This window comes from Anser brachyrhynchus (genome assembly GCF_964034855.1).
Source record: "Anser brachyrhynchus genome assembly, chromosome: 9".
NCBI lineage: Eukaryota > Metazoa > Chordata > Aves > Anseriformes > Anatidae > Anser > Anser brachyrhynchus.
The window spans coordinates 1,665,577-1,691,346 of record NC_137703.1 but is presented as its reverse complement, the minus strand read 5'-3'; the positions used below and the strand labels follow the sequence as shown (position 1 = coordinate 1,691,346).

The window sequence follows — 25,770 nt, the reverse complement described above, 5'->3', positions numbered from 1 at the left end:
GGATGCGCTGACATTTCGCACACAGACAGCTGCACAGGGGCGAAAATGAATGGCTTTCCTTTCTCTCCATTTGTCCTATTTCGAAGCTGCCCTGCACATGGATCAGTGCTGAATTTCAAAATGTCCCTTACTGTGGCTGTCGTGCACGGAGCAAAGCACGCAGAGGGCGGCAAGGTACAAACCCACAGTGACAAGGCCAAGAACAAAGGCAATGTACGCAATGCAAACCACAGCCTACTAATATCCAAGTCTGATAATGACATCAGTTTTCAGCCTGCCAGTCATTCCCGCTTCCCTTCCAGTTTCCAGACGCTCAGATGGCACAATGGACAGCACGGCTGCAGCCCCGCGGGGGGGCGTCTGAAGACGCTGCTGGGGTTGGAAGTTGAGCAGGTCTCACCCCACCACAGCACGATTCTCGCCCCGTTGTGGCACGATGCTCACCCCATCGCAGCACGATGCTCGCCCCAAGCTGCTCGCAGCTCCCTGTGGGCATGGGAGCCTTTTCTCCGGCTCAGTCTCAAGCCCTGTGGTCGCTCCCTCCTGGCCACCCAGCTCCACTTCCACGCCTCCAGCCCCGGTTGTGCCGGAGCCCCGAGCAGCCTGTTGCTGCAGGGAAAGCCCGCGGGTCCCTAAAGACTGCTGCGTGCCCAAGAGGTAACCACAGCCTGCAGCCGGCCCCCTTCACAGGGCCATCTCCTGAGGCACCCTCAGAGAGAAGGGCAGCTGCCTTCGCATCAGCCGCGTCGCTGAAACCTGCCTCAGTGCAGGACGAGAGCTTTGGAGCACGCACATGGGGCTTTGTCCCATCAGCGGTGTGGGAATAGGGTATGATATGAGCTGTAGACACTTTTGATCTTAATATGTTTTAAAAGCAGATTTTTTTTTTAAGTTCTTAATCTTTTACTGATTTTCCATGTGAAGCACTTTGTGGAGGACTGCCCATTTAAATCTGTGTAAAGCAAATCGCAACCAGCTGGTATGACCTGCGTACTACGAGTTAACTTCAAGACGACACGTACCAGTGAAATACTGATGGAACTGGGCTTGTTTCAGCTGCCTGGTTACAGGGAGACCCATATATATAGATCAAACAGAAAGTGTTACTTTTGCAGGCTACGCAGCCATCATCCTTTGGCTTACTGGGAAGAAACACAGTCACATCCTGGCACTGACCTCAGCTCACCAGTAACTCAAGGCTCCAGATGGAAAAGTGCAACTATGGAACGTTTGTAGCTTGCTCCTTTCAGAAGATAGGACCTATCTCTTGAGATACGAGCGAAAACAATCTGCTGGAACTGGCCATGCTTGCTTGGAAGAGGTTTTTTTTTTTTTCATTATCTGGGAACAGTTCACAGTGCAATGCCAGATGCTCATATTTTCCATCACACAAATTATATTTCCGGTGTTAAAACCTCTTCAACATTAATCTTGTGCAGTATCCTTTTTATTATCCTATCGAAATTAATTTTGTACTATGCTTTGAGGATGAAAAAAAGCCACATAAGTGCTAAACATATTTGGTTATATTATTTCACACCATTACAGTTGCATATGGAATTTATTCTTTCTTCAGTAGAATAGACTTAAATACCTACAATTAAAGACAAAACCTAACACAAAATTTTCATTGCGTAAATAAGAACCCATTTTAAATAGCTTAAAATAAAGATGTGTGGCTTTTGCCTGAGACAGGAAATATCCCCAATTTCACTCACGCGTTTTCTTTTGTATTAAAAATGTACAGTGCTTTATGCAGCATAATACAAGCTTCAAAGGAAACAATTTATAAAATGCTGTGAGCTGAATCAAGAATTTAAAGCAAAGAACATCTCGGAGCACAACTGTCTCTTTAAATGAAAAAAACGACTGTCTATGTTTTTTTCTGATTAATACATTTCAATGATATATGGCATGGGGTCTGGCTTCGGTTTCTATTTTCATATACTCTCAATGCTGCTAAGATACAAGATGATTTTTTCTGAAGTCTGCTTTATTCCTTCATGGAAAAACTCCATGTGCAAGCCACAGGCTGCGATCCCAGATCACACACACTCACTCGGTTAAAGGTCTATTTATCATTTCCAATACATGAGGCACATCACTGCTTTATTTTGTAATATTAGGAATATGTCTGATACATATGGCAAGCACTTACATCTACGGTACATATGGCAAGCACTTCAATACATATGGCAAGCACAAATTTCACCTCCTGTCAAAGCAGCGGCAAGACAGCTCCGTGTCACCAGCACTGCATTTGACTCTCCCTGCACTACTACCTGTGAAGCATGCAGAGATTTGGGGCAATCTTAATGGAAAAGTAGTGACCCACAATGAGATACAGCCTGACCTTCAAATCTGATCGCTGCTGCAGCGAGCGAGGTGAGGCAGGGAGCACGGTGGGGGCAGCCCGAGCCCAGGCTTCCCGCGGGGACCGAGCCGTTCCTTGCCCACCGGCCTGCGGCCTGTGCTCCTGATGTGCTTCACATCAGGGGCCTGGCCCCGGCCATTGGTGCCGTGGCCCCAATTCTCATCAACGTTTGGGTTAGGTTTGGCCTTCCCAAGGTTCCCACATACCAGGGGCTTCTGACGCTGCCCAAGGAGCCAGGTGGTTCCCTATAGCAGTGATGGCTTTGCACCCCAAAAGAGACAGTTGGCCAAAACATGTTTGATGTTTGATGCCTTCATGAAGCCTTCTCTAAAGCATCCGCCCAATATTGCTGACCCTTGCTTTTCTGACCAGAGGAACCAGGCCCGGCAGGGAGGGCAGACGGAGGCCCCCACAGACTCCAAATGCTTGAAACTACTCTGGAAGTTATGAGTACTGGCTAAAAATAAATTTGGATAAATGTGGTAGTAACACGGTATGCTGCTGTATTAGCTACCCTGGTATGCAAAGTGGCAGTCTACTAGCGGGGTTAGTACTGCATGGAAAGATTTAGGGCTCTACTCCCGATCTGGCAACAATATCAGCACTGTCCAGGAAGAAAACAGAAGCCTTTGCATTAGGAGAGAACAAGACAACCCGTTGCTGTAGGACATTTTCTTGCAACCTTGAGAAGTGAAAGGATGGCTTGCTTCCTGCAGTCAGCGGGTCAGGATCCCACAGAGACAGAGTTGTTCCAAGTTTGGTTTTTTTCATTATTCCCTTGTGCCGTGAGTCCTAGAGTACAAGGTCCAGCATAAGAAAAACCCATTCATAAATGACACCACTTCTACAAGATGTATTACCTCCAGGAAGTTTTATTTCCTGAAAATGTGGGGATATAATTAGGTGTCTGCATTCTCTGTGGCATTCTGCGCTGCTGTGTCTCATTGCGTTGCGAGAAATGCTTTCTAAACTTTCTTTCACTACGTGAAATTAATTTGTTTTTAAAAGCTTGTCACTGGTGAACAAGGCTTCCTGATACTAACGTACTTTGTCTATTGCTTAGCAGCGTGGGCCCGGGGTTTCTGTAAGGTAGGGAAAATACGGGAAATATCTGTTCCTGACTCAGTTTGGGCCCATGATTTATGCTCTCCCTCCTGCTAGAAACATTATTTCCGTGGCTGCTCTCATTAGTTTATGTGCTACTCCTTTCTTACAGTTTATCAATGCCCGGTGAGTCCTTACAGCTGCCGCTGCTACAGGACCTAAGCACTAAAGCAGTGGCCCAGAGCCCAGATCTGGGGTCTGCCCTGCGTGCGTGGCTCCAGCGGCACCATGGCACCAATGGGTGGTACGATGTGGAACGGGGTATTGTTATACAAGGGTTAAAACGGGACAGGTTGCTTGCCCCACCTGTGCTCTGCCTTTGCTTTTAGTACAGAGGCATCACTGCGTGCACCTCCACAGCCCGCAGGTAAACATCCCAGCACTTCAATACCAAATTCCAGTGCTGAACTCCAGGTTACATCAACCACCACAAGCTTTGCCAGGAAGTCTTCGGCTCCTTGTCAACCAGCGTGGAGGGAAGACTTGTACACAGAAGCAGTAGGGAAGGTGTGTCCCTGCCACTGGTCAGCACACGGACTTGTTGTGTGTCCGCACTGAGTGCTGTGTGCTCCAGCACCAGTGCTTCCCACGGACCAACACGGTCCGTGCAAGTACACCACTGCTCCATTAAACAACTGCAAATACCTGACTCTACTGGAACAAAACACATTTTTACACCAGAAACAGACAATGAAGTTACACAGAACAACATACATACAAAATAGGAAAATTCCAACAATGTGGTTTATGGAAGACAGCATTTGAAATTGGCAATTATTTTAATTACACCTACTGAAGACCTGCTTCTCTTGGAGAGGCAGTATTTTTCCTTCATACTGTTCTCATCTCGAAATGTAGATAGCATTTAATTACACTGATATTCAATGGACAAAAAAAATATTATTGCATCAAAAATATATAATAATTTAACTTAATTTTAACCTGTAGGAATGCATGAATTGCATCAAGTAATATCTGACGCCAAGGTCCACAAGTAAATGGATATTTATGCACTGAAATACTTCCCCGTGTGCTACGCATGTGCGTGCAGCTGTCAGAGCTGACTCAGCTGTCTCCTTATTACTGCAGTAATCCTGCTCCTGGGCTCATTCAGGGAGGACGCCCGGCCTCTGGGAGGATGCGGTGGGCTGAGGGCTGGCAAAGCCACGCTGCCGCCACGCTTACTGGAGGTGGGCGCCTTAGCGGCTCTGGAGATACCAAACTGTCCAGAGAGATTGATTTCCTTCCCGGAGCTGGGGCTCGGGCGGCTTTTCTGTCCGTAATCACCAAGCAGGGCAGCAGAGGAGGTTAGGCTGCCCTGAGCCAGGGAACACGGCGATAACGGGAAGTTTCCACTGAGCTTTTTTAGCTCCAGTACTTGTTCCCTGGCTTGAGTCAAAGCTGCAGTCAGCTCATAGCGTTCCTCGCACTCTCTGCGCACCGTTTCCTGGAGGAGAGTGTTCTGCAAACAGAAACAAACACTCGCTTTACAAAATGCCGTTAGTGAAAAAGTCTGCCTACTAAAGTCCTCTGGTTCAAGGCAGGGGTGCCTGGAGGGCACTGATGCATGCAAAGCCTTCAGTGCTTCCCAGTATTTTGGTTCCCCTGAAAGTTGCTCCAAGGACGTACATCAGCATTTACACACGCTTCATTCTCTCAGGAGACAATGGAAAATATGAAATAAGTTATCAGGAGCTACTTCTGATGTCCTGCCCATCCTCCAACTAGGGGAACTGGGAATCCTGCTCTTGGAAAGGAAACGGCAATGTAGAGTCCCAGTACTACTACGCCACCTTATTACGATAAGATGTCCCAGAACTTATCTTCCTCTGTATTTAAGCAGTTGTGAACTGATTTTTTGTGACTTTATTGATTACTATTTCACAAATAATTCTGATAAACGATTATCTATCTAGTGGTTTTCACAAACTTTTCACTGTGATTACTGACACCCAAACGATAAGTGACTGGTAGGGGTCCTCGGGCAGACAACTGAAGCTGTTCCGGTACTACCCAAGTCCCCAAGTCAGTATATTACGTAGAACTTATTTGTGATGCTACCTTTCCTGTTTCCAGCTGAAATAAAAAGTCAATAAATAACAAAGGGCAACATGCTAAGTGGATTCATAAAAGTCAGAACCCCTGACGGTACTAATAGAAGCAAAAAATAGCCATGATCTAACTGTGGTCTTCTAAGCAAGCAATTGCTGTTGACTCCAGGAGGTACACGAGAACGGAAGGGAAGCCACCACGAGGACAGTCTCTGACACAGAGAATGACGAGCAAGTCAAATAGAGAATATTCTCAGTCGTGCACAGCCTCATTGCCCAGACACAAACATTTCTATGTAGACCTTTTTAGCGCTGAAAGTGTGGGCCGTGGGCAGGGTCAAACCACATACCACTCCGAAGTGAGGACAAACGTCTAGCTGAAATTCTCTACAGCCAAATGACAGTCAGTATATACAAGGAAAAAAAAAAGTGTAAGAAACATAATCCCAATGGCACTTTTTTGACATTTGGAAGGGACAATACTGGCGTCAGTAAAGTCAGAACAGAAGCACGTTGCTACCAAACCGGATGGGGTAGGCTCTGTTTAGCCAAGAAAAGGCTATTATTAAATTATTAATTTTTTGGATGTGTGTTCCTTTCAAAACTTGAAAAATGATGGAGCAAATAGGAGTTCTTTGTTGACCACTTAAGTTAGATTAGAACCTCATTAGATTAGATCTAACCTCTGTACCTACCACAGGTGAAGGAGCTGTAGGAGGAGGAATGCAACTGCTCATAGAAGTAGGAGAGATGGAATGTCTAAAATAATTTATTTTCTGAATACCTAATTGTGCAGACAGCTTAATGACAGGAAGTTAGACTTTAGTCTCTCTGCCACTCAGATGGTCACTGATAGTCCATGAACTGATCTGGGAAGTGTTACCACGAAAATCTGAGAGAGTATTCTAGTGTGAAATCTGTCTTAAAACCAGTTTTGATTTTCAGCCACTCTGACCTCCCCGTTTCCTAATACCATTATATGAGAAGAAGAACTATGCTTCGGAGTGGGAAAACTAAGAACATAAGTAGAGCTGAAGGAACCCCATGGCAGAGGGTAACAGTGTGCTCCTTACGACACTGAAGTTCCCGATCAATGCTTGGAGAGCACACGTCTTTCCAAGAGCCCTTCCCACACGTACAGAACAGAACGACTGCCAACACCCTTCTCATGCCACCAACACAGTGCTTCTGAACCTTTCTCATGCATTAAAGAAATGTCAACCCAAGACCTAACTCATTTTGAAGAGTTTCATTTTCACTGTTTATCAATTTTCTTCTGCCACTAATTACTTCAAACATTCCAGTCTAATCTTATCTGCAGTCCCTTACTCCACTGTTTTCACATTTCTCATACAGCACTACAGCTCTCTCTCCTCCCTTCCCATTATATTCCAAACATTCAGCAAATGCTTGCGGTAAGAATATCCAGCAGTCAAATTTCTCTTCATGTTTGATCACTTTTATGCAATTGTGTTTCAGAAAGTGGATTTACTAGTTGGAGGTGGGACAAACCCAAATGAGAAATATCCATGTCTTCTGCTCAGAAACCTTGAAGAATGCTTTATTGTTTACTTATTTATGTAGCGTGATGCGAGGCTACAGTCTAAGAAAGAAGGGTCTTAAAAGACCTGAAAATGTTTCTTTAAATAAAATAATATTTTAAATGTTTCTAATTAAAAATTTCACATATTTTGTGATAGTTTGTATTTATGAAATTACTATGAATTTGTTTCATAAATCTTGTAATTTCAAGGTGTTTTTTTTTTTTTTTTTAAGCCAGTGTGTACCAGGGTCTGAAAAAATGTATGCTTTGAATGATTCTAGAAATCACATGTCTCAAAGTAAAAATAGCAAGGCATTTCCTCGGTCATGTTCCTACCTCCTCTTGAACTTGACTCAAATTATGAATCAGCTGTGTCCTCTCCTGGGTTAATTTTTCCAGTTCATCTGACTTGTGTTTAATTTCTTTCCTCATATTATCCAGAAATGATTCATTATTGTTCTTTTCCATCTCCAGCTGAAATTCAAGTTCAGTAATTATTCTTTTAAGGTCCTGAACTTCCTTTTCTTTATCTTCATCTTTCTCTGCAAGTTTGATCTGGACATCTTGTAGCTTCTTTTCAAGAATTTCTGCCTCCATCCTTAAGCTGTTGGTGGCACTTGATATTAATCCAGGTATCTGCATGACAAAAATTGCCTAAGTCTACATTCAGTGGTTATCTTTAGACACGTAGAATTAAGTATCAGACAAATGACTTCAGGAAAAAAAAGTAGAAATGCAAGCATGCAAGTCCTCAGAGACAAAGAAAATGCTTTGAATTTACATAATATTCTCAGAGGATATCAGAGAGCTCTAAGTGTATCAAAACTCCCTCAGAGCAGAGATTAATTAATATGTCCAAGATCAAACAGAGAAATAGTGGTAAAAATGGGAAAATTTAATTTCTTTACAGCAAGCCAATATTTCTTCTGGGTTCTACAATCATATTTGTAAAGCAAACTGTGATAAACTGTTCTTTAAAACACTGTGTAATGTAATGAATTTTAAATAACAATACAGTTTCATCAAATTTATTTGATTTTTCCAGAATTCTCAAGTGACATGTCAAATCTTCTGAAAACTAAGGTGACAGGTACATTTTTCAATTTCTACGTAAAACCTCAAAAACTCTGTATCTGGGTAACAGAAACGGCCAGTTGTATGTGATGCAACAAACAAGGGAAGACATTAACTGGACCTTAGCCCATCGGTGAGGAATTCATTTAGGAAGGGAGAAAACAGCGCAGATGGTTCTGCGACAACCTGCCATAGTCTCAAACAGTCCAAAGGCTTTTAAAAGACGACAGTGTCAGTTGTTAGCAGCTACAGTCTGTGGACACAGATGAACTCTGGGTAGAGAAAATCTGATAAAAGATCCACAACCACAGTAATTACATATTAGCCTGTTTCATTTTCCAAAATTTGAAACACATGCTATATACTAAGATTGGGAAAAAATATTGTATCGTCAAGACACAGGACTACACATAAGGAAGATTTTATTCCTTCACATACTATTTTTCAATGGTTTACGTGATCCACTGCCACAATATTTTTCTCTCGAGTGTCACACACCTTCTTCTGGAGCTCTTCGTGATCTCTCTGATATTTTGTGATCAATTCTTGCTGTTTTTGCCTTTCAATGTCTAGTTCCACCCTTGCTTCTTCCTTGACTTTGAGAATTGCTTCTTTGTGTCGTGCTTCACCTTTAGCCAGATCAATCTCCATCTAGGGAACAAGTGCATTGTAACGACACGTAGCAACTCACCTCAGGATTTATTTTTTCACATTTCACGGTACTGTAATGAGTGGTGTGAAATTTAGAAGGCTGAGTCCCTGGGAGCCGAACAACCACATCCGACCGACGGCAAGCACCTGAGCCAGCGAGCCAGCTCCCTCCTCCCACTGCCCCACCAGCGCCGAGCCCCGAGGAGCTCGCTGCCCCGGGCACGGCGTCTCCAGCAGCGCTACATGCCCACCTGCAGGCAGCCGGACTCCGCTCTGGGTCACCACGAAACGCTGATTCACAAAACCTCTAGCTAGCCCTTAGAACAGATCGTTATTCTGCTGGAAGCGTTTGCTCTGGAGGTAAAACTCTGCTCGTTATTACATCCCAGTGCAGCAAAACGAAACTTTTCACAGTAAGTGAGATATACTGTGCTAAAAATAGGCCCTAAGCTCAAAACTAAAATAAAAAATACCGGCTTTCTTATGAAATCGTTTCCTATGCGCGCTCTGCCATCTGCAGCAGATAACGATGTGCCACAGGCAGAGGGTCTGCTGGCTCCCAGGGGCCCCGCTCACAGCATACACACACCGACAATTTGGAGGTATGGAGCGACTTAGCACTGCATCCCTAGCTCCTCACGTGTCCCCTATCCACTACATCTGCCACTAGCACCAAAACCGAGGGGAAGGCGCATACCCGAGAGCCTCCCCCCGCACCGGCCGGTGCCCGACGGGCAGGTGGCTGCACGGACCCATCGCTGCACCCCGGAGCTGGAGGATAGGAAGGAGGCAGCTCCTACCCACCTCAGCTCACTTATCATTACTTTTTTTTTTTCATTTTTAAATTGCTCTTCAAATGTTTTAGCACTGCTCTGATGGTATATACATTGGAGAAGCTCTGGGTCAAAAAGTGGAGACGAGTAAGTAAGTGAAAGGTTTACAAATTGTGGGTAAAGCATCCCAGTCCTTACAGCATCTCACGCATTAAGTATCGTGAATTTAAAGTTGAAAATCCAGCAATAAACGCCTCAAAATAAAAGCCTGGATTCTGGAAGAAATACTGAAGGCTGTGTTTTGAAGAATTTTTTTCCCAAGCCGGTTTGCTAATAGTATACTGCTGCAGGCTGCATTCTAATGGACTTAATTGTCGTACGCTGAAAGAATATAAAAGTCATGTTAAACAAGCACTGCACTATCCTAGTTATTTAAAATTATTAAAAGCCCAGAATGAGCTTAATTATAGCAATCTATTTTCATACACTAATTATGAGCAAGAGTGTTACAAATTCCTCGAACTCTTTTGGGGGAAAAGATAAACTGGAAATATTGTAATTATTTTAAACACCAAAATATACACAATTCTGGGCATTGAATGGGCACAAATCCCCCCCTGAGATTTCTTTTAAAACTGGTACGTTTGTAAGACCCTCAGAATAGACCATGATTATTATTATTATTATTGCAATAATGTAGAAGATACATCTATATTTATTCGATATTGGAGTTTGGTTTCTAACCACAGAAAAACTTATTTATTAACTCTACATATTATTATAGAAGCAAGTCGTGAGCTGGAGGCTACTTGATGACTAAGACTAGAAAAATATAAGCGGTACAAAAACCTGAGCTCATTCTGAAGCTGATGCAAGCACTTTTCACATTTAACGTTTGAAGCTAGTAGAGCTGATAACCACAACAGGAAATAAAACGATAGGTGAACTCCAAAGAAAGCATAATGACTACTAATTGCTTTAGAACTACTTATGTGTTCCCCAGTAATTACATATCAAAACACTCACAAATGCTTACATCGATTTTTAAGCCTTTTGTAAAAGAGAATTTTTTGACCCACTACAATTTAAGGTTTATCTGTATTTTACATATAAAACTGGAACACTTTATACTTATGCAATGGCACACTGACCCAGGAAAGATAACTTTGTCACATTTCTGACTTTTGTCTGATGAGAACATCCTTAGAGTACTTGACGTTCACCGCATTTTAATGGCTGTGATACCAAAGATGTAATTGCTGTCTCCTCCTAGCAGCAGCCTTTATCTTGTTTTAATGTCAAGCTGAACAACACGTTGTGATTATGCAGACAGTGTGACCTCATTCCCAAATTATATCCTGCCACACAGAGGTTAAGAAGTTTTAAAAGAAATGTAACAGATCTTAATTGCTGGTAGTCCAAAAAAATTTCCTGAGCCTAAATAAAGCTTTCAGATACTTATCACATACTGAACCAAACCCAAAAAAGACAGCAATTTTAGTCACCAATTATGTAAGGCCTAAATCAGAAATGTCAGAGTTATTGTTCAACGCCATTCGCTATTTTTCCTTCACATTTTTTTAAAACAATTTCTTACTTTTTTTTTTGTGTGTGTGTGTGTGTGCGCGTGTACGTTTTGTTCCCCCCATCAGCTACAGACGGGCACGTATAAAGTCGCGCACACACGGAAGGTCGATCGGCCTCCCTCCCACCTTCCCCTCACTGCGGAGGAACCGCCGGTCACAAAAGGAGCCTGGGGGGAGGCGCGTGAGGGGGGCTCTGCAGGCTGCTGTAGGAACCAGCGTCTAAAATAACAAATGCCGGGCCCTTTCACAGAGAAGCTAACTTGTAGGAGTGTGAGGTCTTCTCAAACGCACCGCGGAGGTATTCCGCTGGACTCTTCACCTCCACGCAGCTCTGATCTGAAGGGAGGCCACGTAAGAACAGCAGCCGTCAGCAGGAGCCTGTGTGGCAGAGATGCTGCTGCCTGAAAGCAGCTGGTGATGGTACGGGGCAGCAGGACAAGCAGGCACCCCTCACACTGGAGGCCTTCCTAGCTCCGGGACTTCCACTGTGCAGCTCTTTAGCTCTCTTCCGTGGAGGTGAGCCCAGCTCACGTGGATGGATGTTGCTTTAGGGGTGTCCTTCTCCTCACCGTGCACGTGAGACTCGCCCTGATGCTGCAGGAGCTAGGGGTTCACATTAAACCCACGAGTTTCACGTGCAGAGTGGGCTTGGAAAGGACAAAACTGTGATGGTACTTCTCCAGTTGTCTACTGCCACCAGCAGCAGGACGGTCACGGGGAGGGCAGGAGCGTGTATCCTGCCCTACGTCCTCGCCACCTCAACTGGACGGCCAGCAGCTCAGGGGCGTGCTGCTCGTCCACAGCTTGTGGCAGCTCCGGAATTAACACGCTACAGCAGCTCGTTTGTTTGGCTCTGCTTTGATTTGCAAATGCCCGTCCTTCTAGGGAGAGGACATTTTTGCTCATCCGCTTGCTATTTTATCGATTTGTTTCACAAATAGCCACCCCCGGTTTCAGTTCCCCGACAGCCCGGATCCAGTCTGAGCACCCACGCCTGTAAACGCTCACACTAAACACCATTTACGTTCAGTTGCAGCCTATGCAGGGATCACCCACTGAGACCTCTCGCACAAAGAATCCTACTGACGTGTCTGCACTTGAGGAGATAGGTATCTGCCTGACGGTGCAGATCTGTGACAGCTGACTAGAGCTGAAAAACAGAAGAAATCGAAACCGTGCCAACTACACATCCAGCGTTACCTTCTCCCTCCAGTTATCTTCATTCCGCATCTTCTGTCTTAATGTTTCCTGCAGCTGCTCTGTTCTGTTCTGATGAGAAATCAGCATTAACTCCCTAGAAACCACAAAAACTCGTATGTAAATACGTGCTCTGCCCAGATTGGTGGTGTGCCATTTCCTTCAATTAAGGCCTTTGTGGCAAGGGCTGGTCTTTTCTTCTTTGTTTAGTATTCTGTGCACTAAGCCTAACAATCCTGTCCGGAGCCCAGAGGCACAACCATAATCACTACTCAGTATTTGCATACTGCTGTCACACATTTTTTGAAATTTATGTTTTAAAGAAAATACTCTAGTTGATCATTCTTCCATATGTACACATGTAAACCTCAAATATATTCATAATGCTCAAGTCAAATTAAGATTAATACTGACTAACTTTTATAATACTCAGAACAAGTTGTTGTATTTAATGAACTCAGGATATTACTATCGTTATTTTAAAAAAATGTAATAGCCCCTGAATTAAAACCACCAAGTGGTTGCTATTGTTATCGTTACTGTTTGTTATGTTTTGCTTGTAGAGCAAAAGCCCTGGAGAGTTTAAATTCTTGTAACTTAGGTTATCAGCAATGTACCGACTGGAACAACTCACGTAACTGAGGCTTAAGAAGGGGAAATATTCTTAAATTATCGTGTAATATCTTTTCATGCAGGTACTCACGTACAGTAGATATTGAAGCCCTTTAGATGTAAAAATAGCTTAATGCCTCTTGTGTACATTACTATCGCAGAAAATCCTTATCTTCTCCAAAACCCACATTTCTAAACGTATTTTCCCAAACCAAACAAATAACCTACTGCCATGTCGTAAGTAAGGGACAGCACTTTCTATTTTGTTAATAAAAGACAAGTTAATTTATCAGTAACTGCAAATGTATTAGCAAGACACTTTTAAATAGTAAAAACAACTCAGTGAATGTTAGGAATAAACCAAATATGTAGATTATACTCAAGGCAATTAAAGAAAAAATGTGGATTTAGGTTGATATGCGGAGAAGTCTAAAACAAAGGCACTCGGATACCACTCCAGGAAGCAACAAGCCTCTGCAGCTCAGTGCTTTATTTTCCCCATCTGAAAAGTAATTACAGGGAAAAGGCTAGCTTTGTCAGCAGCTGAGGACCTTCAGAATGAGATTAGACTGGCAGGAGGCTGTCCATACACTTCACTGAATTCTCAGCCATACCCAGCACCCTGCCATATTGCAGTATTTACAGCATTGTTACCGCTTGCAAGTTGCTAATAACGTAAGTTACAAGAATTTAAAGTCTCCAGGGCTTTTGCTCTACAAGCTCACATAACAAATAGCAGCTATAACAACGGCAATAAATAGGTGTTTTGATTAAGCTTGAGCGGGATTGCCCTGGATTGCAAAGCAGGGTTGTTGGGTTTCTTTTTTCCTTTTTTTTTTTTTTCTTTACAGGCATTATTTGTTCTATTCAGCTTTTGCCTATACTCCAATAATTTAAAAACCCCATCCAATGAATTCCAGAGTTCTGGGACAGGGCTCAGGGCAGTCCTGCCTGTAGGAGCAGATGGCCGAGGGCAGGGGCAGGACACAGCTGGGCACAGCGCCTCTCTCCCAGTCTGCCCAGTGCCCATAGCCAGGCTCCAGTAACAGCCAGAGGGGTGAGGACCTGACAGAGGAGGAATGCTTAACTGTTTAGAGATTTCCAAGAAGGAAAGCTAGGCTGAGTGTACATAGCGATTATCTGTGGTGACTCAGCTCTGATTACCTTTCTTGCTTCAACATCACCACCTCCTCCTCTGTTTGTCGAAGCAGAGCTTTAAGTGTTTCCAGTTCGCTTTCTGATCGGCTGGTTCTTCTTTTTAGATCTTCCTCTCTCCTCTCCTTCTCAGCCACCTCTTCCTGTAAATGTTTGCATACTTGTTGGGAAATCAGTAGAGATTCCTCCTTTTCCTTGAGCTCTTTTGTAAGTCTACAGATGAAATGAAAAGAGAAAAGCAGTATCAACATCACAGTTATCACATCCTCATTTACAGACAGAAACTAAGCAGATGAAATAATTTGTACCTGGAAAAGAAAACGTTAGACAAAAAAAGTATGAATTCTTTATGAAGTCAAATCTAGTAACTTGAACACAAAAATAGAAACTGAAAAGAGAAAAAAAGATTGTATAGAAGCTGCATTAAAACCGTAAAATAAAACTTTTGTTCTTATTGCTCAGAAATGTACCTGTCATGAAATACAGTTTCAGCATTTACCTTGACTCAGAAATTCCATTTTCGTATTTCATTTTTTTCAGTTCATTTTGACAGACATCGAGTTCCGTTGATTTCACCCTAAGAAAATGTTTTTAAAAAAGTGCATTTGTCCAAAGCAATGACAGCCTTTACTCATGCAATAACCTGAACATCATTAATTAATCTATTATCTAACTTGCATTTTCTATTTAATTAAAATGCAGATAACAATGACAACAAAAAAAAACTCCATTCATTTCAGCTAACATTTTTAAGTAATATAGTTTATACTTGCAGTGTAAACTCAGCCTAACCCAGGATCACAAAAACTTTATTGTTGCAAACAAGAAAGTGGGAGCTTGCTACACTGATGAATGTTTCAAGCAAGATATGAACAAAAAGGAACAAACAACAATTTAGTATGCAAGAGGTCTGGAAACTTTGAAGGTTACTTCTCATTATGTCATCATTTCACCAATTAATAACCATGGTAAAGCCTCATATTTATGCTTAAACAGATATAGAATATGTTATTTTATTAAATTATACCCATATTACATTGAAATTTTAATATTACATTTAGAAACACTGTACTGTTTATTTAACTCTGTTCATGAAATCTTTTTTTCGTACATAATACTTTTATTATCATTAAAATACGTTGTTGCTAAGCATTCCAAATATTTGCAACTGTGTTATGATCAGCCCCTGTGAATATAGGGGCTGAGAACAGAGAGTACGCATCATACAAGAATCCTTCTTTGAATTTCAGGAAAACATACAAAAAGATTGATGATAGCTCTGTCTCACGATTGTCCATGCTCGTGCCCTACCCTCAAGCTTCATATTTGAAGCAGTGACATTTTCACTAGTGTGCTGTGCAGGCTGAATTGTTTTCTATGCAAGCACCGTGGGTTTTAAACGCGGGAAAGCACTCAGACCCCCAGTGCCCTGGCTTTTAAAGGTGGTGACTGCTCTCACTGAGCCCTGTGTACTTCCGAACCAGAGATCGGCTGCGTTTGAGGGGACCCCGGGGTCCCGAGCTGCTGCTCGGGATCAGGATGCTCTGAGGACGGAGCTCGCAGCGCCCCGTGCCCCAGTGGCCGGCTGCCCCTGCAGTGGGGGGACCTTCCCTTCTCCACTGCTGGGCCTGCAGAAAAGCCTGCCCATAAAGCCACCCAGAAGGGAAAATAAAGCAGGGTAATAAAGCAGGTCAGCTCAGTAATCGGTGTGGGTTGGCACAGCCTCGGCTCAGGATTTTGGGTGCCCACAGCACCTCCTGTGCAAGTCAGTGGGGAACACCTTGGGGCGAGAAGCGCAGCAACACCGACACATGGCCCTTGTTGGGCCATTCAAACATTACCCCAGAAGAACAGTGCGCGTTTAAACAAGGTACATCTCCTTTCTTTGAGGGAGGTCTCCCCTCTCCTCTCCCCTTGATCCGGGGGCTGCAGCAGCCCCAGCAGGAGCAGGCTCGGCCGCAGCGCTGCGGGTTGCTGGGCTGGGCTGGATCTCGCTGAGCCATCCGCTCTGCGGGGGGGCTCCTTCTTCCTTGGTTAGCTCTGATAAATGTTTGGTGACATGTTCTTTCTTCTCTGTTAATTTAGGCTTTGTGTTCTCTTATTTTAAATCAAACAACACAGTAAAAGTACAAATCCTAACATACTGGTGCATGGGGAATACTCACAGTAAATTTACATTTGGGGAAAAAAAAACAAACTGATTAAATACTAACGTTTCTGATGAACTTTACTGCACCCTTCCCTCCATCCCCAACTTGCAACGTGAAAGACTACTTTCCATGCACATTTTCAGTCCAGAAGTTATGTGGGTTTCACAAACTGTATCCTACACGTGTGCATTACATGAAGTGTCAGACTGAGCTGGCTTAACCCTCCTCTTTGCTGTGTCCTTAGACACAGCAGGAGAAAGCAAGCCCCGCTTCCTCACAGAGGCACGTTAAATCAGTTAGTTAGAAACACAGACTGTGTAATACAAATATAAAATATTTCCTCTGCTGGCCACAGCCTTCACAGACCACTCGGACAAGCAGCAGAACAGGTCTCTCTCTGCAGCGGGTGCCCAGCCACAGCTTTATGCACAGCGGCAAAACAAGCAAACAGAAACCTTACATTAGCAGCTTTTTGTAGTGGTCCATTTCCGCTGTTACCTTCTGCAGCTTGAGTCCGGTTGTCTCTACTCGGTTGGTTAAATCTGAAATGGAAACACAGCACTCATGTCATTCCCTTCTAGGCGCAGCGTGCTTTACGGGCACCCCAGCGGCAGCTTGAGGTGCACCTCCGGCCGGAGAGCCGCCCGTCCCTGTGGGGCCATGCCTGTGCCAAGCAGCTTGGTGATCTGTGATACCCGATTTCTCTCTGCTTGCAAACCATGCAAGCCAGATGCTTTTATTTTCTTGGGAATAACAATTAAGTTCACTGAAAAGGTTGGAGCGCTGCTGCGCTGCTGAACACTTCGTTTCAGAACAGCCTTCCAATTTGTATTCATACTTGAGCACTGGCCGGCTTGAATAGCAAGAAGCTGTGTTATTTTTTATTCTCCCAGGAAACATCAAATTCAACTAAATGTAGATACAAATGTGTTCAATCATATACACATTTGTACATGAGGCTGAGCAGAAGCGTAGAAGGTGGATAGGAAAATAAGTCACTAATGCTACTTCGTCTAAAATATTGACACTTCGTCTAAAATATTGACACTGACTTAGTGCTACTACATATTTTGTCTTACACTCTCTTATCTAAATGTTATCTTTCAGAACACATCACCTACCAGTTTCAAGCAGCCACTGCATTTTTATCAGTACACATCCCAGTCCTTTCCATGTGTATCATTAGATTAACTATCTCTTTTTTTTTTTTTCTTGGAAAAAAAAAAGACTTCCGAAGAAAATACAGTGCAAAGATGAAAGTGCTGTTAAGTATCACTCCTTCTGCACAGGCTCACTTCAGTGAAAAAGTGACAAACTTACTCCTAGCAGACAACATAGCGCTTTAATTTATTAGCTTCCAGCCCTGTAAGGAGCCCGGGCTCTCCCCGGGCAGGGCTCTGCAGGACAGACGGACGTCAGTTTGCTCTTGTAGCACAGGACCCCGGCACTTTGTTGCCCGCACGTAATGAGCATGGGCTATGCAAAAATACAGGAGGGTGAAAACTGAATGAATGTTCTCACCTGTTACAAGTAAGACTGTTCATTTGCTTACAAATGCAAACTAATTTTACAAGCTGATTTATAATCCCACAGTGACATGTATTAGATTGTTTTATCTTTAATAACAAATAGTTCAAACTTCTCAACCTTTGCAAACAGCTCCATGCCAAAGAAATCTCATCTAGAGTTTTGTGTGTGGCACAATATTCCCCATAAAAAATCATAAGCATAGTCGTAACTTCACAATTTAAACCCTATAAACTGACAAAGCACTATGCACTTTAATCTGATTCCCATCTTTATGAACGTAATCTGATTCTCACTTCACCTAAATATGCTCATGAAAAAGGAGAGCAGGCTTTCCAGAAAACACAAGGGCGATCTGAAATTAAAGTTCCCTCTACAGAAGAGGCGGCATTATAAACTACATAGAAAAAAGTCTACGACAGAACAATGCACCAAATCTAGGAATGGAAGAAAACACAAGATTTTCCCTCAAAATGCAACAGCAAGCTAAATGAGCGGACTGCCTCTCCGGAGGCAAACAGCTACATCCACAGTGCAAACTCTGTTTTCAAAGCTCCCTCATCCATCCTCCAAGATGCTTTATGTGGTTGAAGTTATCACTTGTGATTTTGGAACTCAATTAATTTTCTTAACTTTTCCTACATGCCTGTTTGAATGGAAACAAGGTTTCTGAAACAAAGGGCTTTTTTTGCTATCAGTCATTTCCAGCTACTACTGGGACGATGGGTAATCCCAGAGTGGGGGTACACACAGGTTCATACAGTGTAAGGTACGCACTACTAGCACAATGCTTTCCCAAACAATCAGCATTTATAAAGAATTTTTCTTTATAAGAGAGAGTTAAATTTTCTTCTGGTTTGACCAAGCTCCTGCCAAAGTCAGTGGAAGTGAATTACAGAAGCAACTTCTATACCTGCCCCGAAGACAAAACAGATAAAATATTTTTTGTATAACATACTATTATCATCGTGTTTATACATTTCAAAGACAAAAATACTGACACAGTACTGCTGCATTTATTTTTGCAGTTGTTTAGAGGCATTGCCATGTCACTAAATCCTTTAACGCTGAATCAGCTTCTATTCTGATCCATATCAGTGAAATTCCACTGATAATTAAATGAGCAAATGAAAGAGTGTAAGTAGATATTCAGGAAAAAAGAAAAAAAAAAAAGCCTTTACATGTTTAAATGTATGAGAACAGATTCATACTGAGCACTGCTGCTCATTGCAAGCCCTGACTGGCAGAAGCCAACAGATCTGGACTTTGTAGGTCCTCCTGGAGTTACTCGATTCATTTATTTTAGCACACAGGGGATGCTGATAGCTCTCCACTGGGCCCATGGTGAGCTGCCTCAGACGTGATGTCATCCCAGTTTGTTTTTTGTCTCCTTGAAACAATTCAACCATGGAAGATGAGACACAACAGAAAATGCAATTTTTGAACAGATTGGAAAGAACAGTTTTCATGAGAAAACTTTAAAAGCGTATTTAATCATCCTGTATATCTTAGATCAGCATCACACAGATAAATAGTATCTATAGATACCCCCACACAGAACTACACATAAGTAAGAAAGAAACAACATGCCATGAGAACAGTCAGTTGGAGGGAAGGTCTAAAATTATTCACTCCCAGTCATTGTTTTTTCTTATGTTTGCAATGCAGCTGTAGGAATTTCCTTCCTTCTGCAGTGTATTAAACATTTTAAACTTACTAATAATTTGGATTAAGGGAATTGAGACAGCAATATTACTGCTAAAAGAAACAACCAACACCTTATAATTACAAACAAAACAAAACAAAAAAACAACAGCAAAAGAAAGAGAACTCAAAGCTTAAGACCACTTCTCTAAATATTCTGTTGCAATGTCTAGTTGAGAAATGTGAAATAAGTTCCTTATGTTTGAACAGAGCAAATGTTTGCTGGTTTTTAATATAGACATTATTGATCACAGATATTCACAAACCCCTTGCACAGAACCATACAAGACATAAAAACTTGTCTGGAAATCAGGGCTTCCTAGAAATATCTAAATTTTTTACATTATTGGCTTTCCAACAATTTCTGGCATCTGTTGTTCAAGTGATATGTTTGAGAGGGTTTGGAGCCGGGAACGGCGCTGATGGACCATTTCCAGGTGAATCACAACCACCTCACCTCTTTGGCAGTCCTCAGAAAGCTGCCAGCAGAGCAAAGGCCCTTTCGGCACCCAGCGGACATGGGAGGTCTCCCTCGCTCAGCAAGGCATGCCCAAGTACGCAGCTTGCTATGAGTTACTGCCGACATCCACATTTCCGTCAAACCCCGTACAACTCAATTTCTTTTTTCCCATTTCACAAAATATGTAAATGAGAATTTTATTTGTATTAACGCTTCAGCGACTAGAGAGTACTTACCATTTACACTAGGCTTTCAGAAGCCCCCGGGACCGAAAGGAGCAGCTAGGTACAGCTCTACCTGAGAACACCATGCCTTGGCACTTTGACTAGCGGGAAGCCTCAGAAACCCACGGAGACAGACTCTCCTCACGACGTAGGAAGAAGATATTCCTAGCTTTGTGGTGAGGCCTGTTTTCCCACGGCATTATTGAAAAGAAGTGGAAAACGAGAAGGTCTGGCAGCAGTTACACTAAGCCTCACACATACATCAAGCTAAGGTCTGGCAGCAGTTAACTCCATTTGCGCTCCATCCCACGCGGCCTCCTCACCCCCGCGGCCCGGTCCCTGCTGCTTCTCCAGCGTAGTTCTGTGTGGGCGCAGCGCCGAGCGCAGCAAGGGCCCACACGGTTCCGCTTCTGTGGGCCTGCAGTTGGCTGCGGGGAGGCCGAAGCCTCTCAGGGTACCGTACGTACATGTCCCAAAACACTGCTCCGAGCAGCAGCAGACACAGAGCATGTTCACACCATAAACCACAGCGCGGCGCGGCAGCAGCCCGGCTGGGAGAGCTCGAGGCGAGGAAGAAACAGTCGGTCGCCTCTTTGAAGAGGCATTCCTCACGCAGCTCTTTGCCTGCTCGGTGGCAGGAATCCTATTTAACAGCACACGCAACCCTGCTCAAACCGTTCAGCTAAAACCTGGTTCAACGTATTTTCATCTGTACTCCGCAGCCCTCCTTACCATGCTATGGCTGCATGCTTTTGTGTTAAGCAATCGGTGGCTTTGCAGGCATTAGGAAGGAATTTTCCTGAAAAAATCATATTGCTTCAGACACTACAGTTTCTCGGTATTCCACGTAGCATCACTTTTAAGCTGGGCAAGACCAAGGACGAGCACTCAGCAATTAGAAACAACTGAGGACTGTTGACCTGGACTCTTCGCAGGAAGAAGATGCGGAGGCTGGTACCTCCTCTTTTCCTGCTTAGACCAGGGGACAGCTGATGGAAGGCTTCGGAAGCTCTTCCGCGGAGCTGCTCTCAACACTGCCCCAAGAATGACGGTACGGGTGCAGGGCCGTGACAAATGGTGAGGACAGCATAACTGCTTGTCAGCAACACCGGGAACCGATGGTTTATAATCTCGCAATGCCCTCTCACTGTTCCGGTTTTCTGCCTGGCAGGCCAACCATATTTTCCCTCAGTTCCCAGCCACTGAGCATCCCGGCTTGCTGTTGAACAGCACCCCTAGAGATAAATCACCAACAACGCACTGCTATTCAGAAACTGTTTGTGTGACAGTGTTCTTGCCAAAACTTCCTCTCAGCTGTTTTAAAAATGTCCATGACAAAACCCCCATTGTAATCAGCCATGCAAGTCATGCAGCCGCTGAGTTATAACCCAAGTTCTGCTGTCTGCACCAAGAACTGCACAACAGGCCCCGGGCCAGGCCGCGACGCGTCGGCTCTCCGCTGGCACCGTGGCCTTCTGCAAGGACGGAAAGTCGTGGCCAAGTACATGAAGGACAGATTAGACCACCTGCAGTTACTTTCGTTTACTTTATTTTCTTCAACTGGGCATTCTGTTGTAATGTATTGTTCTGTACACTTCTCCAAAGCTACATAATTCAACTTTAATTTCCTGTCATTCATCCTGACGTTGGCTTAAGAAGCAAATGGCTCTGGATGCCTACAGAAAAAGGGGAAACTTTGGCTTCAAACACCAAGCAGATGTTAGACAGAACATGTGGGAATGATCTAAAATTCACAACAACAAACTCTGCTGCAATGTGACTGCTTTATTAAAACAGATTAAGTAAAGATCGAATTATTGTAAATCAACAACACAAAAAGGAGAGAGCCCTTTGCCTTTCTTTGCATGGGGATGGCTGCTACAGAGCAGCTTTTCACAAACATCTGATTTCGATGATTATTTTTTTTTTAATTCAGTGATTATAGAAGATTTCGAGCAATTATAAACAACTGTTTTTTGTGTGTGTTTTTCCCCCCCTCTTCCTAGATGTGAGAGTATGGACACAAGTTGAGAAAAAAGGAAAAGGATAATGCTTATTTTGGTTCTGGTACTTTGGGTGGTCTTTCAGCTCTGTTTCTTCTTGTACTCAATTTGTTTAGAGAAGTTTTCATAATGACTGAGCATTGGGCAGGAGTTTCTCATGAGGGAATAGATGGATTCAATTATACAGCTGGTTTCTGCAAGTCTTCTCTAGAGAGAGTTCCCACCAAAGTCAACAGGAGCTGTTAGTAGAAAGTCTGAGGGACCGGACCCACACCCACAGGGACTACGTAACACAGTCTTCTACCAAGTCTGAAGGACACAGGAAAACTGAGGAAACTAGTAAGTGGAAGAGTAACACAAATGGAAACTTCAGCTGAAAACTTACTGAATAAAGAAAACACTATATTCAAATACTTCTGTAAAAGCATTTTCCAGCAATGAAAATAAAGCTTACTGTAAAACACAGGATAAAAAGCATTCCTGCTTTGTAATATTGATACTCGTTTTAAAGTTTTAAGTAGCATCACATTTTGAAGAATCTTCAGTCCAAATACATCTCAATATTGTTTGTGTTTACCATTATCTATCTTTGTGATTCACACTACATCTTACCATAGACACAAATCTTAGTTCCAGAGTAATTTTTCATAACATCAAAAGCAGTTTGGTGTTCTGAATTCTTACGTGTATACTAGCCACCTTCCAGACACCAACCAGCATACTCTGGGAAGCAAAGAAAAGACAGCTTTTACTGGCTAGTAGGTGAAACCTTGGAAAATAGTTTGATTGTTCTTACTGTCATTAGTCCCTACTTTTAAAGAACAGGTAGCTTTTGTTTTGTTCCATTTTTATTTTTATTTTTAAACTAGTCATTATAGGAGGGGAAAAAAGACTCGGAAATTCAGTGTAGCAACTCTTTTGACCAAGATAAAACTTCACTATTTATCAGAGAAGAACTAACCTTTTAAGAAAACTTTACTCTTTTTAATGAACATTTATTTCAAAAATGTAACAATTAGAGAATTTCTTTGTGACTAGATGCCTGTTTCATGAAATAACAGAGCAAGGGACGTTCTTTGAGGTCCATCCTTGAGGCCAGCTGTGGCTCTTGAACCCTTTCGTTCTCTGACAGCAGAGGTTTTCAGTCAACAATAACCTTTCAGGCAGCACGTGCAGCCAGCCCTGCCTTCAAACAGGTACAAAAGGTGGATGAGAGGAGAGGGTGCCTCACCTCCACCTCTGTATTTCAGCAGTGTCATATTCTCCATGAGGGGAGGCTCTGCTGTGATACAGACAGAGACCGAGGAGGCACAGCATGGAAGATGCACAAAGAAAAGGCATCTTGAAGAACCACAGCTGGTCGCTGTTTCCTCCTGTTTGGGCAGATTCTAAGATATACAGTCCACAGTTGGGAACAGAGAGCATGAAGTCTGCCTGGAAATGGGTTTAAGAAATTTAGCCACCCAGTTGGAGTCCTTTCCAGATGCCCAGCCAATGGCACGGTGTTCAGTGAAGGTTCCAGTTTCTGGTTCACAAATAGCAACAACGAGTAAAGTCTTCAGAGGGAAAAAAAAAATGGAAAGGAAGAAAGAAAGAAAGAAACAACAAGACAACCACCCATTGTGAACTACACCCACGTTGGGTAAGCAGCCACTCTGGAAGCCATCAATTTTCCGGCTAATTTGTAACAGATTCACAATGATATCAGTTCAGAAGCATGCATGATGAAGCTATGTAATTTTCTACTTTTCCTGCAAATCCTACTAAAAAAAAAAAAAATCCAAGATACTTTCTGAAAACTTTGGTTTCATCTAAGTAAAAGCACGGTGTCCTCTGCACACGTAAGAAAAGGAAGACTACCTGCCAGTAATTCAGAGTTTCTGGAGAGGCCCCCGGGCACTGCACAATCCCATTGCCGTAGACACGCAGACCCCAGGGACGGCTGGAGCCCCTTCTGCCGTGGCAGCACCAGCTCAGCCCAGGGGCTGGCGGGCAGAAACTCACAGCTCAGCTCTACCTCAGTGCTGGTCACGGTATGAATGTACCCCATACCACCAAGTCTCTGGTCTAAAATGACTGTGCCTACCTAAGAATAAATGCATGCCTACGAAGTTTTTCTGCTCCCAGTTTCAGAAATACAGCCCCTTTCCCACTGCCCGTCTGGGAACAGACACGTTGTACCAAAACAAGCGCGGCTGCCACTTTTCACCACATCACTGCACTACGGTACATAAAAACAGCACAGGGAAAAAGTAGTTTTGTTTTCCCTTCATCTAAGCTTGCTTTGGGGAAAAAACTGGCAGATATTTTGGTTTAAAGACAACAAGCTCTGACTCATTATACTGGTCACCGACGAGAAAGACCTGCTGGGGCAGCCCCCTTCACGCTCCCTGAGAAGCGGAAAGGCTGTGTAGGCTGCACACGTTGCCCTCGAGTCCTGCTGACCAGAAATACCCACACACGTACCAGCAGCGAGGTGCAGGTATCGCAGATCGGAGTATTTTTGTTTTTACCGAGCTTCGTGATGTTCTCAGTGTGACTCAGCCAGGCTCAGCCTGGGAGGGACCTCTGGAGGCTGCCGGTGCTGCCTGCTGCTGACAGAACCAGCAGAGATGGCCTGCGGGTTTATCCAGCCAAGTCTTGCAGAGGCAGCCTCTGCCCGTGCTGTGCTGTGCTGGGCCGACAAGGCTGCTCCTGACGTCCAGCCTGAAGCCCCAGGCTGCAGCCGATGTCCCTTGCCTTGCTGTACGCCCCTTCCTACTCTCCTACCTCCCCTTTGGGCACTTGCAGATGGCTGCTGAGACAAGCCCAGCTCTCACCTCGATACCACGATATGGTTTCCGTTGTCCAATTAATCTCATTTTAGGAATAATCTGAATCTTCAGAGACTTGGCCCAAATCCTCTTGAACACAAGCACTCCGTGAGCCGCTCCCTGGGCTGTCCGAGACCAAGATAATATTTGTCGTGCTGGGGGCTGACTGAAACCTCCCCGAGGGTGCTGGCTGTGAGAACCGTCCCTCGTCGGGAGCAGAGAGCAGCAGTCAGCTCTCAGGCACAGCCTGGATCGGGTGGAACAGCAGCTCAAACGCGGGGTCAGGAAACACTGGGCGGTTGAGCAGGGAAGGCAGGAGCTGGCAACGGAGAACGTGGTTAAGACTGGCCCGTGGCTGGAGCCCAGCTCCTGCCGCTGAATTCCTCTGGTGTTCTGGGGAAGGGAGGTGGCAGACTTTCTTCAGCGACAAACAGGATCGCACCGAACTACTTGAACTGATCACCAGTTCTGCTCTCTGTAGCAACCTGCTAGGTCCCGAATATTGGCCGATCACTTGTGTCAAAAAGGGTAAAATACTTAATTTTTCTTAGAATATTAATGGTAGAGCAAATCAGGATGTACACTTTACAGATATTTTAAGTACATTCATTTAACGCACACAGTAGAGAAGCTGTGAGATAAATATGAAATACATGCATGAAAAATTACCGTCAGACTAATTTGCCCCGCTTTATATTTTTTAAGGAAACTAGAGAAGAGAACTAAATACTCAAAGTCCTTGCCTGCACAGAACAGAACTATTCGCTTT

At 43.7% G+C, this 25,770-nt stretch overlaps 1 protein-coding gene across 3 annotated transcripts in view; it reads right to left on the bottom strand.

Moving 5' to 3' along the window:
- Window positions 1-4,241: 4,241 nt before the first annotated feature.
- LEKR1 (leucine, glutamate and lysine rich 1) overlaps window positions 4,242-25,770 on the bottom strand; it is a 52,552-nt gene continuing 31,023 nt past the window's right edge. For 2 of the 3 annotated variants that reach the window (XM_080604791.1, XM_080604790.1), the window contains exons 6-12: window positions 16,731-16,812; window positions 14,620-14,697; window positions 14,130-14,333; window positions 12,357-12,450; window positions 8,645-8,797; window positions 7,409-7,708; window positions 4,242-4,940 (exon numbers count right to left, since the gene is read on the bottom strand). In XM_080604791.1, the coding sequence (XP_080460917.1) occupies window positions 4,533-4,940; window positions 7,409-7,708; window positions 8,645-8,797; window positions 12,357-12,450; window positions 14,130-14,333; window positions 14,620-14,697; window positions 16,731-16,812 (1,319 nt within the window). In that variant the 3' untranslated portion in view covers window positions 4,242-4,532. Of the gene's footprint in view, window positions 4,941-7,408; window positions 7,709-8,089; window positions 8,434-8,644; window positions 8,798-12,356; window positions 12,451-14,129; window positions 14,334-14,619; window positions 14,698-16,730; window positions 16,813-25,770 lie in introns of those variants that run through there. The other variant, XM_080604792.1, reaches the window with a different exon arrangement.